At 45.2% G+C, this 15,552-nt stretch overlaps 1 protein-coding gene across 2 annotated transcripts in view; it reads left to right on the top strand.

Annotated features, from left to right (window-relative positions):
• The window catches only part of rps6ka5 (ribosomal protein S6 kinase, polypeptide 5), a 40,606-nt gene extending 25,918 nt beyond the window's left edge, over positions 1-14,688 (top strand). For both annotated transcript variants that reach the window (XM_065004078.1, XM_065004077.1), the window contains exons 11-17: positions 73-206; positions 1,049-1,142; positions 2,922-3,092; positions 6,943-7,134; positions 9,604-9,763; positions 10,330-10,496; positions 10,786-14,688. In XM_065004078.1, the coding sequence (XP_064860150.1) occupies positions 73-206; positions 1,049-1,142; positions 2,922-3,092; positions 6,943-7,134; positions 9,604-9,763; positions 10,330-10,496; positions 10,786-11,235 (1,368 nt within the window). In that variant the 3' untranslated portion in view covers positions 11,236-14,688. The remainder of the gene's footprint in view (positions 1-72; positions 207-1,048; positions 1,143-2,921; positions 3,093-6,942; positions 7,135-9,603; positions 9,764-10,329; positions 10,497-10,785) is intronic.
• The last annotated feature ends 864 nt before the right edge of the window (positions 14,689-15,552 follow it).

Genomic DNA, 15,552 nt, shown 5'->3' with positions numbered 1-15,552 from the left:
TAATTAGCGACTGATAGTGGCGTTATGAAAACGGCGTTCTTTGTGATTTGTTATGACAATCTTCTGTTTTAGGACTCTCCGTTCTATATGAACTATGAGATGAACCTGAAGGACAATGCTCTGGGCGAGGGCAGCTTCTCCATCTGTAGGCAGTGCACCCACAAGAAGACTGGCCAGAAGTACGCTGTGAAAATCGTCAGCAAGAGGTACTGTAAAATAGGCTAGCCTGGTTCCCAGATCTGTTTTGTGCTGCCAAACTGTACCAGGCCAGACCGGCCCTGCCCGGAGCTCACTGATGTGTGTTTATTGGGAGATGACTGGCTAACTAGATAAGACATTGTAGTATTATTTCATTTTTTTTAAGGAAGAAGAAAAAAGTAGAACCCCATTGTTCAAATACTACATCAACTTTAGTTTAACAACTAGTGACCTAATCGTGAGAGTTTTGCCTCTTAGGGAGGCATAGTTGAGCCATAATCCAAGAGGAAGTTGTGTCACTTTACTGGAAACTTGAGGACATTACTTTGTGCTATAATATCCCATCGATGCCCTTCCACTGAACACACATGTACACTGCCTTTCCAGCCCAAACTGCCTCAATTTCATCACAAGCCGACTTTTATTTAAAAAAATAAAATAAAAAAAAGGTTTGACTTTTTACACGATTTGAGATTCTTTTAAAATTAGTTCAAAAATGTGTGTATAATTGTGCCATTTTTTCATTAACTTTTCAATTTAGCTGATTTTAAATAAAACAATTATTTTTGAGAAAGATGTAGTGAGACATCCGTTAAACATCTAATTCAATTTGTTTGGTCTCATTCGAAGTGATGTAAATTCCAGGCCACCAGACGTTGCGGAAGACTGCTCTGCGATTATAACACTTGTTGGCTGCTGGTGGATGAAGTGTGCCAACACTTCCCTGACAGGAATGGGCTTCAGTGGTGACACTGAACTTACGGGGGTGACACTGTGACAGGTGCACACATGACCGGCGACTCTTTCTGATGACACTTTGCGTCTCGTCTCTCCCATATGTCCCCTCTAGGATGGAGGCCCAGACACAGAAAGAGATTGCAGCTCTGAAGCTCTGCGACGGCCACCCCAACATCGTCAAGACTCACGAGATTTACCATGATCAGGTAAGGATTTTTACATTTTATTGAACCTTATCTTTAAATGTTAGTCTCATTTTAGATAACAGGCGCTTCTTACAGAAGAGATGTTATCTTTGCTGCCTCTGCTATCCTGGTTAGAGGTGCGTGCTATAGAGTCAGTGGAAACATTACATTACGTTATATTTCAGTCATTCGGCAGACACTCGCTGGAATCACTGAAGTAGGCAAAAAAAAAAAAAACGCGTATTTTCATAGAACTTGTAATTTCTTACAGTTTCTTCTCATCGAGATGATATCATCTATTTTACCAGAGAGACCTGTTATCACAAGCGTTGCCGGTCAAAGCCCATCTTTAGAAATGGCCATTTTCTTTCCTAACCGAACTAGTGATCGTAAGACGAGACTAACGGCAGACGGCCTTATTAAGTCAGAGGTGGAACAGAGCAGATGAACGTGGAAGCTAGATTCCTCCTGGGACATTCTCCACCTCCCTCTTCTCTCCTTCATATCGTCCTATAATAAACACTACACTATACCCCCATATTTCAGTTTGTATACACTGCATTTTACTGCAGTACAGCAGCTGCGCCACATACGGGCACATCCATTGTAGGTATAGATGAATTAACCTACACGGAGCATATTGCATGTCTGTATGTGGGCCTTTAGATCTCATGAAGGATTTGAGCTTGGTGAGAGAAGAAAAAAACTGTTTTCTCCTAATTGGGTCAAACAAGTGTGTGTGTGTGTGTGTGTGTGTGTGTGGCTGATATTGGCCATGTTCATTATCTGGGGCCCTTCAGGCCTAGGAGCAGCATTGTAGCTCTGATGAGCTCTGCTGGGTTGTTACTGTACTGTACCTTAGAGAGGGCTTGGCCTAAATGGCACCATATTTCCTTTTTAAAGCACACTACTTTTGACCACAGCCCTGGTCCACTATAGGAGCCCTGGTCAAAAGTAGTGCAATATAAAGGGAGCCATTTAGAATTCAGGCAGACCGAGGGCTGTTAACTAGATCAAAGCAGAGCCGCCTTGCTGCTGCCCTCCTCTCCCGTTCTGCGTTCCAATTCTACACCTTTTCTCCCAAAGTGTGCACTTGCACACTCCCCGTCAATTGGGACACACACCACCTGCATGGAGAGTTGGGACATAGCCAATGGTGTCCAAGTGCATACTTTGGGAGAAGGGTGGAGAATTGGGATGCAGGCCACCTTCCCGCCCCTTCCCTCTCTCTGTCTCTCTCTCTCTCTCTCTCTCTCTCTCTCTCTCTCTCTCTCTCTCTCTCTCTCTCTCTCTCTCTCTCTCTCTCTCTCTCTCTCTCGGTCTTTGTTCCCCTCTTCGAGCACTAATGAGAAAGCCTACTCTACCCGGCTGCAGTGCCACAGACAGACGTAGGTACATTATTCTCTAGCCTCTTTATCAGGGTCCTTTCACTTCAGCCACTTTGTTCCGGTTTCATCTCTCCATCACCGTGACATCTGTATTGTTATTAGGACATGTTTCATACAAAATAGAAATGTGGACTCAGGGTTTCTACCGTTTTTGAGTTTTCCAAACAATTTCCGCTATTGTATAACCACAGCCTTGGGCTCGGAGCAATCGATCACATGAATTCCATAAAGCGTGACGTTTCCTACTTCGTATGACCTCCAATATTTATTTATTTTTAAAGTTACAAAATACAGTTTTATACGTCCGTATAGGAACTATGAGTCGTTGGTCAACATGACGGTAAGGCTCTCTCTGGAGGCCCTATGAGTAAGTGTGTGTGTAACTTGCTGTGTCTCTCCTTCTCCCCTCCAGCTGCATACGTACCTGGTGTTGGAGCTGCTGCGTGGTGGAGAGCTGCTGGAGAGGATACGGAGGAAGCAGCACTTCAGTGAGACTGAGGCCAGCCGCATCATGAGGAGACTGGTGTCAGCCGTCAGCCACATGCACGATGTAGGAGTGGTGCACAGGGACCTCAAGCCAGAGGTACTACTATTGAGAGAATGACTGCCCCCTCTCATTGCGGCTACGGAAGTTCAAGGCCGACTGCGGTACTGCAGGCATTGTTTGCAGGAAAACTGGATTCCCCCATTATAGAGAATGGAAAAAATCTTTGTGGCCAATCTTTGTGTAAATACAATACAAATTTGAAGACTGTCATGGTACCAATCGTTGCTTCTAATACACCAGATGTATGTCCTTGAACCGGTTATTTGAAAATCACACACTGAAGAAGTTATTAAGGATATTTTAGTTGCTAATGGCGGCCTGCAGTACCCCGGTCGGCCTTCAACTTGACTTACTCAATGAGGGGGCATAAGTGAGCTAGCCTGTAATGTCACTTCCTGGAGTAGCTCAAACTGCGCATGTTATGTCTCCATGAGACGCCATCTTAACTGACTTAATTTGGCATCAATGTGCTATTGAGTCTTCACATAGGAATGAAGGGTGCCAAGTAATCGATGGCTTTCTCCATTTATACACACTGTCATTGGTACTACTCAACCGTCTAGGCTGCTCCCAGACCTGTGGTCCTCTGTAGCTCAGTTGGTAGAGCATGACTCTTGCTGCACCAGTATAGTGGGTTTGATTCCCCTGACCACCTGTACGTAAAATGTATGCATGAGTTTAATCTCTTGGATGAAGGCATCTGCTAAATGGCATGTAAACTCAACAAAAAAAAGAAACATCCTCTCGTTGTCAACTGCATTTATTTTCAGCAAATTTAACATGTGTAAATATTTGTTTGAACATAACAAGATTCCAACAACTGAGACATAAACTGAACAAGTTCCACAGACATGTGACTAACAAATTGAATAATGTGTCCCTGAACAAAGGTGGGGATCAAAAGTAACAGTCAGTATCTGGTGTGGCCACCAGCTGCATTAAGTACTGCAGTGCATCTCCTCCTCATGGACTGCACCAGATTTGCCAGTTCTTGCTGTTTGATGTTACCCTACTCTTCCACCAAGGCACCTGCAAGTTCCCGGTCATTTCTGGGGGGAATGGCCCTAGCCCTCCGATCCAAAAGGTCCCAGACGTGCTCAATGGGATTGAGATCCGGGCTCTTCGCTAGCCATTCCAGAACACTGATATTCCTGTCTTGCAGGAAATTACTAGGAATGAGCAGTATGGCTGGTGGCATTATCATGCTGGAGGGTCATGTTAGGATGAGCCTGCAGGAAGGGTACCACATGAGGGAGGAGGATGTCTTACCTGTAATGCACAGCATTGAGATTGCCTGCAGTGACGACAAGCTCAGTCCGATGATGATGTGACACACCGCCCCAGACCGTGACGGACCCTCCACCTCCAAATCAATCCCGCTCCAGAGTACAGGCCTCGGTGTAACGCTCATTCTTCGACGATAAACGCGAATCCGACCATCACCCTTGGTGGGACAAAACTGCAGTGAAGAGCACTTTTTGCCAGTCCTGTCTGGTCCAGCGATGGTAGATTTGTGCCCATAGGCAACGTTGTTGCCGGTGATGTGGGGTGAGGACCTGCCTTACAACAGGCCTACAAGCCCTCAGTCCAGCCTCTCTCAGCCTATTGTGGACAGTCTGAGCATTGATGGAGGGATTGTGCATTCCTGGTGTAACTCGGGCAGTTGTTGTTTCCATCCTGTACCTGTCCCGCAGGTGTGATGTTCGGATGTACCGATCCTGTGCAGGTGTTGTTACACGTGGTCTGCCATTGCGAGGACGATCAGCTGTCCATCCTGTCTCCCTGTAACGCTCTCTTTGGCGTCTCACAGTACGGACATTGTAATTTCTTGCCCTGGCCACATCTGCAGTCCTCATGCCCCCTTGCAGCATGCCTAAGGCACGTTCACGCAGATGAGCAGGGACCCTGGGCATCTTACTTTTTGTGTTTTTCAGAGTCAGTAGAAAGGCCTCTTTAGTGTCCTAAGTTTTCATAACTGTGACCTTAATTGCCTACCGTCTGTAAGCTGTTAGTGTCTTAACGACCGTTCCACAGGTGCATGTTCATTAATTGTTTATGGTTAATTGAACAAGCATGGGAAACGGTGTTTAAACCCTTTACAATGAAGATCTGTGAAGTTATTTGGATTTTTACGAATTATCTTTGAAAGACCGGGTCCTGAAAAAGGGACGTTTCTTTCTTTTGGCGAGTTTATTATCTTTATGGGCTGGCCATACTGCGCAAACAGATCTGGGATCAGGCTGTTGAACCCCTGGAAGTAAAGAACTTGAGGGACACTCCCAACTTATCCTGATGATCTCTATGTATGGTCTAGCTAAATACAGTGCATTCAGAAAGTATTCAGACCCCTTGACTTTTTCCACATTTTGTTACGTTACAGCCTTACGTTTTTACCTGCATCAATCTACACAATACCCCATAATGACAAGGCAAAAACAGGTTTTTAGACATTTTTGCACATTTATTACATATAAAAAAACTAATCACTTTTACATAAATATTCAGACCCTTAACTCAGTACATTGTTGAAGCACCTTTTGGAAGCGATTACAGCCTCGAGTCTTCTTGGGTATGACGCTACAAGCTTGGCACACCTGTATTTGGGGAGTTTCTCCCATTCTCCTCTGCAGGTCCTCTCAAGCTCTGTCAGGTTGGATGGGGAGCATCGCTGCACAGCTATTTTCAGGTCTCCAGAGATGTTTGATCGGGTTCAAGTCCGGGCTCTGGCTGGGCCATTCAAGGAAATTGAGACTTGTCCTGAAGCCACTCCTGCATTGTCTTGGCTGTGTGCTTAGGGTCATTGTCCTGTTGGAAGTTGAACCTTCACCCCAGTCTGAGGTCCTGAGAGCTTTGGAGCAGGTCTTCATCAAGAATATCTCTGTTCTTTGCTCTGTTCATCTTTCCCTCAACCGGTGACTGGTCTCCCAGTCCCTGAAAAACATCCCCAAAGCATGATGCTGCCACCACCATGCTTCACTGTAGGGATGGGGCCAGGTTTCCTCCAGACGTGACGCTTGGCATTCAGGCCAAAGAGTTTAATCTTGGTTTTGTCAGACCAGAGAATCTTGTTTCTCATGGTCTGAGAGTCCTTTAAGTGCCTTTTAGCAAACTCCAAGCGGGCTGACAGTGGTCTGGCCACTTTTCCATAAAGACCTGAGTGCTGCAGAGATGGTTGTCCTTCTGGAAGGTTCTCCCATCTCCACAGAGTGACCATCAGGTTCTTGGTCACCTCAACACAATCCTTTCTCGGCACTCTAAGGACAATTCCTTCAACCTCATGGCTTGGTTTTTGCTCTGACATGCGCTGTCAGGTGTGGGTCATTTTATAGACAGGTGTGTGCCTTTCCAAATCAATTGAATTTACCACAGGTGGACTCCCAAGTTGTAGAAACATGAAGGCTGACCAATGGAAACAGGATCCACCTGAGCTCCATTTCGTGTCTCATAGCAAAGGGTCTGAATACTTGTGTCAATTTTTATTTGTAATAAAAGTTGCACCAAAAAATGACCTGTTTTTGCTTTGTCATTATGGGGGTATTGTGTGTAGATGGAGGAAAATGTTTTATTTAATCCATGTTGAAACAAGATGTGGGGAAAGGGACTGAATCCTTTCCAAATGTGTTGTACATGTTCATTGCATATGAATAGAATATAACGATCAAAGGCTTGAATGAAGCATGATATCTTTGTTGTTGTTAACGTTTATTTTCTCCATCTGGCCAAATGGAACTGAAGCTGGCACTTTAAAAGTGGTGCATCTCATCCTTCCTGTCATTAATGGACTAGAAATGGTAACGGGTGTGCCATTTTGAGATTGCAATTATGCATTCAAATAGACTCCGGAGCAATAACAGAAACATGTTTCTCTCTTGAAACCCCCGTTCAGAACTTGCTGTTCACAGATGAGAGTGAGAACTCTGAGATAAAGATCATAGACTTTGGCTTCGCCCGGCTGAAGCCCCCAGACAACCAGCTGCTGAAGACGCCGTGTTTCACCCTGGCCTACGCCGCGCCGGAGATCCTCAAATACGACGGCTACGACGAGTCATGTGACCTCTGGAGCCTGGGCGTCATCCTGGTGAGTGGAGGTGGTACAGAGAAGGAGTGAGTCCTTATACCCTTTTAAATACGTTGGAAGATCCAAGGTTCCTTCCCTTAGAAACGTCTCCTTCAATTGGGTTTTGAGAAGGATGTCGGGGTGTTCCGAATCCAACCGGAGCCTTTATCTGTACAAATAGCTGCACTTCTGGTAGATCTTGTATTTAATTGATACAATACAGCTACACAAATTCTAGCTTGATTCAGCAGTTTTATGTTGGGAGTTTTGTCAAGGCCATTCACAAGGGAAGCTGTTCCGGTGTTTTCTGTATCCTGTGTTATGTGGTTAGGGCCTGTCTGATACCCATCTCTATGTTTTATTCAGTACAGCTAACATGCTGCTGTTGTGTCCGGGGGTGTGCTGTGCTGCTGACACGCATCAATATTCACCACTAAACGACGATCTACCAGCAGCACTTAGCTTTATTTATACTGTACATTTCAGATATGAATGCAACGCAATGCGCTTCACAGGGGAAAAACATAAGTTTGAAAAAAAACGAAGAAAATAAAAACATTTTTATTACACAACAAATAAACATAAGAGGATAAAAAAACTAAAGAATTAACAAAAACTGAAAGACTAAAAAAAGCACCCTAAGGAAAAGCAAAGCTAAAAATATGTTTTTTAAGATCTCTTAATTATGTCCGCTGATTCGTCCTGCCTCAGGTTCTCTCTGGCAGGCTATTCCAGAGGCTGGGGGCATAATAACTAAAGGCTGCCTCTCCATGCCTCTTGATCCTAGGCTTCGGGATAGTTAAAAGGCCAGAGGACCTGAGGGACCTACTGGGTACAGAACTTAAAAGGCATGTCTGACATGTATTGGGGTGCAAAATCGTGGATTGATTTACAAACCAATAGAATAATCTTCAAATGTATTCTGAAACTCCAGTGCAGAGACCTTTTTTAAAACCGGTGTCATGTGTGTTCTCTGTGTGGTCTTGGTCAGTACCCGTGCTGCAGCATTCTGTATGTTTTTCAGTTGAGCAATGGCATTCTCTTAAAGACCAGACTGGAGAGCATTACAGTAGTCAAGCCGCCTTGTAATAATGAGTCCCTCTATCAGCCTGAGATTGCCAAGACGCTGCCATTTCTATGTTCCTCAAGTGGGGATAAAATGTGCTTTGGTCACATTCCTAATGTGTGTTTCGAAATTGAGTTCAGAATCTAAAATGACACCTAGGTTGTTTTTTTACCTGGTGTTTTATCTTTATTGCCCGTGAATTCAGATGTGCGGCTAGATTCTCTGTGTGCTTTGGCTCCAACAATAAGTACCTCAGTCTTGTCTTGATTTAGCTGGAGGAAGTTGTGAGCCATCCAAGTATTTAAATCACTAATACAGTATAATTTATTTGTGGTGCTAAAATCCTCTGGTGACACAAATGTAAAGTTGTGTATCGTCTACGTAGCAGTGGAAATCAATGCCGCGCCTTGTGATGACGCAACCAAGGGGTAACATTTATAAACTCAACAGTACCGGACCCAAAATCGAACCTTGTGGAACGCCGCAAGTGATAACTATTTTTCTCTTGAGTTATGTTGACAACAAAAAAACTATTGACCGGTCATAGGCCTAGCCAGAGCAGAGCGGGTCATTTAATTTCTTCATTTTGATCGTAACTCCAAATATGAGGGTCTCTTACTCCTTTGTTTACAAACAAGAAGAATGTAAACAAATGATGTATTGCGTCAAAAGATGGTTAAACGATCTCTTGGATGTCATGGACTGTCAGCCTTTTTATGGAAAGCACTGTTTATGACTTGGAGAAGGGTTGCAATTGCCCTAGCCCCATCCCTTAGCTGATTTTTTAAAATTATTTTTTTATCGCAGACTGTAGCTTTTAAGACTTTTCTGTGGCCACATGAGGCTGTGGCATTGCTTCCTGCCAGTGGAAATGTCAGTGTAATTCAATGGCCATCTGAAGAGAATAAGAATGAAGAGGGGAGGTGGAGTGAGTGAGGGGGATGGATGGATGGAGAGTGATAGGAAAGAGAGCCAGGCGAGAGGTGAGAGGAAGAAGAGTAGAGAGAGGAAGAGCGAGTTCTCTGCATGTCCTTTCAAGCTTGCAGCCTCAGTCCTCTCTCGCTCTGCGCGTTGGCCCCTGGGGGTAGAGTATAGTAGTGTGCTGGCTGTGTGTACAGAGCTGTGATGTGACGCTTCCTGACAGACCAGACCTCTGTATAGCAGAGTGCCCCGGAAGCATAGCAAGCCGATGAGCGGACGCCCCAGAGACAGACAGACACATGCACGGCCAAAACGTCTGTTTAATGAGGTATTAGAAACCGGGCCAACCTTAATCGGGCTTAGATCAAGTGAGCGTACACCCAGTACATGACTTAGTAAGACGTGGAGACATGTATACACAACGTCATCATATAGGCCACATGTAGGATTCCAAAATCTGTATTATTATGTTTAGAATGTGTTTTATTACGATTATGTTCCAGTACACCATGCTGTCGGGTCAGGTGCCATTCCAGTGTCAGGGGAAGAGTTTGACCCACACCAGCGCCGACGAGATCATGAGGAAGATTAAACAGGGAGACTTCTCCTTCGAGGGCGAGGCCTGGAGGAGTGTCTCGCAGCAGGCCAAGGACCTTATACAAGGTGAGCATGGCAGGGGGTTGAAAGGTCAGAAGACATGACGTCAACTTCGGGAATGCTTTGCTGCAAGGTGAAGGCTGCGTTGGTTCCACTTACTGAATGACTCCGGTAATTACTCTGCGTGTGTTTTTCTTGTGGTTCACCCCTAGTTTGGTGAAACATTTTAGTAAATGAGTTGGTGTGTGAGTCGACCTTAGTGTCGTCTGGATGGAGGTGTAACTCCTCGAGAGTTCAGCGTGTCTCTGGTGCTGCTGCTCACCAGCGGGGGTGTCCGTAATGTTCACCTGGTGTCTGTCTGGTCCAGGGCTCTCCAACCTTGTTCCTGGAGAGCTACCGCCCTGTAGGTTTCTCACTCCAACCCTAATCTAGCACGCCTGGTTCTAATAGTTGGCTGGTTGATGAGCGGAATTAGGCTTGTTCCAGCTGCGGTCGGAGAGAACCTACATGAGGATAGCTCTCCAGGAATATGGTTGGAGAGCCCTGGTCTGGTCTGTCCCCCCCGAGATTCTGTGTTGACATACATACAGTATTAGTGCTTGTAATATCCATCGTTGGTGTGGTACCTATAGAGCTGCTGACAGTGGACCCTGACAAGCGGATAAAGATGTGTGGTCTGAGGTACAACGCCTGGCTCCAAGACGACAGCCAGCTCTCCTCCAACCCCCTGATGACACCAGACATCCTGGGCTCCTCCACCACCGTGTCCGTACACACCTACGTCAAGGCTACCTTCAACGTGAGCTTTATTCATTCAATCGGGGGGGGGGGTTGCATGATGAGTGAATGGCAGGGTTTGCATTAGAAGAGGCAAGGAGAGTGTTTGAGAATATCCAATATCCCCGTTTCAGTTCTTCCAAAAGGGATGGGTGATGGCGGGTATAAATCCATTCATGTTTTTATGAGTGTGTTTATTGTAGTTTCCTATTGTTGATTTCTTGTTTGTAATTGTGTTTATGGACCCCCCGCATTGGCTGCTGCCAAGGCAATTCTTGTTGTTTTTATTGTGGTCTTGGGTTCTGCTCCAGGCGTTCAACAAGTGTAAGCGGGAGGGTTTCCGTCTGCAGACGGTGGACAAGGCCCCGCTGGCCAAGAGGAGGAAGATGAAGAAGACCAGCACCAGCACAGAGACCAGGAGCAGCTCCGGTGAGAGCACCCACTCCTCTTCCTCCTCCTCCCAGTCCCACCAGGACACCCACTCCTCTTCCTCCTCCTCCCAGACCCACCAGGACACCCACTCCTCTTCCTCCTCCTCCCAGACCCACCAGGACACCCACTCCTCTTCCTCCTCCTCCCAGACCCACCCGGACACCCACTCCTCTTCCTCCCAGACCCACCAGGTGAAGACGGGTGGAGACCCCAACCCTCCACCCCAGCCCTCCAACACCACCCCTGTCACGACACCCCTCGCCCTGGGCTCAGACGGCGACCCTGCCCCGGAACGCCCGCGCCCTCCAGCCTTCCACTTCTCACAATGAGAGACAGGCGGTGTATTAAAAGGAGATCAGCCTGAGCACGGCTGATTCGCTAATCTTAATTTGTAGGTCAGTCTTTCTGTGCGGTCACATGCGGTCGATCTCAAAACACGCACTGAGCGAGCAAGGGGAAAGAAGGCAGGGAGAAGGCCTGCGCCGTCAGAAAGATGGCTGGACAGACGGCAGGGAGAACCCTCTATTGTTCTCTCCCTCTCTTGCTCTCCTTCCATGGCAGCTCGCAGTATATCAGTCACACGCATGGACAGCAAGCGCACGCACGCCTCAAACTGAGCATGCAGTGGGAGCAGGAACCACCTCTCGGTCATTGCTAGCAGTAGACACACGCCAAATGATAAGGGCTGCTCTATGGATTCAGGGCTAGACAGCGGCGAGAACCCTCTACAACCACAACTCTGTTTCAGTCATGTATTTTTGTTTGTTTGTTCGTTTGTCAGGTTTAGTAGATTGTCGTCCTGGTTGTGTTTCTTGGTCTCTTTTTATACTGGCATGTTGCCAAAAATGGACCGCTAAGCCACAAGTACTGCAGCTTCTCACATTGGGGTGAACCTCTAGTTTTTAAAGCGCAGCACATATATTTTGCAGGATTTTATGTATGACAATAATGCAGACCGAAATTCTTTCTTCTTTTTGTGTTAACTTATTAATGGTTCACAGATGTTTATGATAGATGGAAAAGCTCAGACCACCAACCTGAGATCTAGAACCCCCCTGAGATCTAGACCCAGTGTCACGCAGGTTGATGTTATGTTTCAGGTCTATTCAGTGTTTTGTTGTGGACGACAAATAGTAGGGTAGGATCCTCATATACATCAACTTGTCTTGAAGGTGGCAGGGGAGTTACAAGTACTGTGCCAAAAACCTCTACCTTTTCTACATTAGATGCTGTCTCCTGCCCTTGTGTCTGTCTGTGTGTGTGTGTCTGTCTGTCTCTAAAGTTTTAGAACACCTACTCATTCAAGTGTTTTTCTTTTGACAAAACATTGTAGAATAATAGTGAAGACATCAAAACTATGAAATAACACACATGGAATCATGTAGTAACCAAAAACGTGTTCCAAAAATCAAAATAGATTTTATATTGGAGATTCAGCCACCCTTTGCCTTTGACAGCTTTGCACACTTGGCATTCTCTCAACCAGCTTCATGAGGTAGTCACCTGGAATGCATTTCAATTAACAGGTGTGCCTTAAAAGTTAATTTGTGGAATTTATTTCCTTAATGAGCCAATCAGTTGTGTTGTGACAAGGTAGGGGTGGTATACAGAAGAGAGCCCTGTTTAGTAAAATACCAAGTCCATATTATGGCAAAAACCGCTCAAATAAGCAAATCGAAATGACAGTAACTGACCTTCATGTCTTAAATTAACAATCTGGAAAATTTCAAGAACTTGAAAGTTTCTTAACTGCAATCGCAGAAACCATTATAGCGCTATGATGAAACTGGCTCTCATGAGGACAGGAATGGAGGACCACCACAGGAATGGAAGACCTAGAGTTACCTCTGCTGCAGAGGATAAGTTCATTACAGTTACCAGCCTCAGAAATTGCAGCCCAAATAAATTCTTCAGAGTTCAAGTAACGGACGCATCTCAACATCAACTGTTCAGAGGAGACTGCGTGAATCAGGCCTTCATGGTTGAATTGCTGCAAAGAAACCACTACTAAAGGACACCAGTAATAATCTGTCCTTTTCCATGAGTCCAAATTAGAGATTTTTGGTTCCAACCGCTGTGTCTTGGTGAGACGCAGAATAGGTGAACGGATGATCTCTGCATGTGTATTTCCCACTGTGAAGCATGGAGGAGGTGGTGTGGGGGTGCTTTGCTGGTGACACTGTCTGATTTTGTTTTGAATTCAAGGCACACTGAAACAGCATTGCTACCACAGCATTCTGTAGCGATACGCCGTCACATCTGTTTTGCGCTTAGTGGGACTATTATTTGTGTTTCAACAGGGCAATGACCCCACACACCTCCAGGTTGTGTAAGGGCTATTTGACCAAAAAGGAGAGTGATTGAGTGTTGTATTAGATGACCTGGCCTCCACAATCACCCGACCTCAACCAAATTGAGATGGTTTGGGATGAGTCGGACCGCAGAGTGAAGGAAAAGCAGCCAACAAGTGCTCAGCATATTTATTTATTTTAATTTGACCTTTATTTAACTAGGCAAGTCAGTAATATAAAATAACAAATTCTTATTTTCAATGACAACCCACTGTTCCTAGGCTAACTGCCTGTTCAGGGGCAGAATGACAGATTTGTACCTTGTCAGCTCGGGGATATGAACTTGCAACCTTTCAGTTACTAGTCCAACGCTCTAACCACTAACCCTGCCTATATGTGGGAACTTCTTCAAGACTGTTGGAAAAGCATTCCAGGTGAAGCTGGTTGAGAGAATGCCAGGACTGTGCAAAGGGTGGCTATTTTGAAGAATCTCAAATATATTATGATTTAAGATTTTTTGGGGGGGGTTACAATATGATTTCATATGTGTTATTTCATAGTTTTAATGTCTTTGCTATTAATCTTCAAAATAGAAAATAGTAAAAATAAAGAAGAACCCTTGAATGAGTAGGTGTATCCAATATTGACTGGTACTGTGTCTGGCTCTGCTTCAGACTACTACAAAACAGTTCACTGGTTGCTATTTTTGTAGAAACATAAATGAATCTCCTTTCATCGTGTCTTTCTCTGTATTCTAGTGTTGCAGGACTGAGATAATGGTTGGTTGGCGTTCTTGGGACACGCACTGTGGTTTGAACTCTTGTGATGCACATCTTGACATGTTGCTTTGCGAAGAGCGCCTCGACTTGGCTTTCTTTATCTACTAGAGTATTTAGAAACGGCATTCTGTGGAAACACACTTTTAGGTAGCGACCTGTTAAGATCTGCATGCGATGTTTCCTTTCTATGCAAGTACTCACATGTTTCCCCATTCGGATCATATTGGTGAGGATCCTTCATGTCTGAATATCTGTATGACACTGTCTGACTGTCGGAGGCGAGAACTTGTTTATTTCTAGACAACGGGGCACAGGGACTTGTCAGCTTGCTTTTCGGGTTGAGGGCTTCATTTGAACTCAGTTCATGCTGAAACCATAAATATATTATTGCTCTCCCCATTTCTTGCAGTCCACTCCAAAAAAGGTCTGAACCTATAGCTTGATATGTCAACAGGGAACACTGTTTACACACACACACACACACACACACACATGCACTTCTCAGTTTCATGGACTAAAAGGCTGAACCCTAGAAGCTAAATAGTACAAAGCTCTTCTCTTCTCCTGACTTCATTCTGCATGAGTTCCCTCCCTCCTTCTTTTCTGCCCCATTAAACCTAAAGAAGTTGTTTGAGTCTATTAATAGACTAGAGAGCACAACCCACAGAAGAGAGGAAGCAGGGGATGGGAGGACCGGAAGAGAGGGTGGGGGGGGGGGTGTTAAGGAGGACGGAAGGGAGGAGAGGAAGGAGTGTGTCCTATATTGAACTCTCCTTTGGGAGCTGGGAGTCTGCTGTAGTGCTGGCCTGTTTGTTCCAGAAAGGGAAATGCTCAACTCTCTCTCTCACGGTTTCGTGTCATTTTAGGTCAGACTCGCTCCAAGCTGACTTGTCTTTTTATTAACATCATCTACACACTTCACACCCAAAAGTTTTTGTTCCCAATTTAATTTGTAATGTGCATCCTCACTCAATAGCTATGCTATATTTTGAAATAAGCTTGACCCCCCGCCCCCCTGTTGCCAGGTGAGTCCTGTGCCTGCTCAACTATGAGGGCTGAGGCACTTGGTTCTCTCCCATCCCACTACATTCAATGCTATTGGTGGTACAGACAGACACATCCCACATTGTCATGGGCATGGTTCTCTGGAGCTTGTCTTCCTGAATAGTACTGTAGCGGTGGGTCCTTTCAATAGACTATATCTGAAATATCCAACCTTCTAACATGCAAATCAGCTTTAATATTATCGACCTTTGCACTTTTGATATCTATTTTTTTACAATGTTTTTTTTTGGGGGGGGGGGCGGTTCAATTGATGGTTCGTTCACGGTAGATAATTGTCCTCCATTTGGAATGGAACATCAGTCAATGTAATTTATGACACTACTGCTTACCCCTTTAGTTACTGCAAGGGCATACGTAGCCTAGCCATCACTGTGTACACAATACCTGTGTGTTTGGTCCATTTGACATGCGGTATATGGTTTGGTCACTTAATACACCATCATTCAGGTGTGCAGGCCAGCCAAACCATGGATGTTCTTTGATACGGCATTATGGTATGAACTGAAGAGCA

This window comes from Oncorhynchus nerka, linkage group LG18 (assembly GCF_034236695.1).
Source record: "Oncorhynchus nerka isolate Pitt River linkage group LG18, Oner_Uvic_2.0, whole genome shotgun sequence".
Classification (NCBI taxonomy): Eukaryota; Metazoa; Chordata; class Actinopteri; order Salmoniformes; family Salmonidae; genus Oncorhynchus; species Oncorhynchus nerka.
This window is presented reverse-complemented; position numbering and strand designations above follow the sequence as displayed.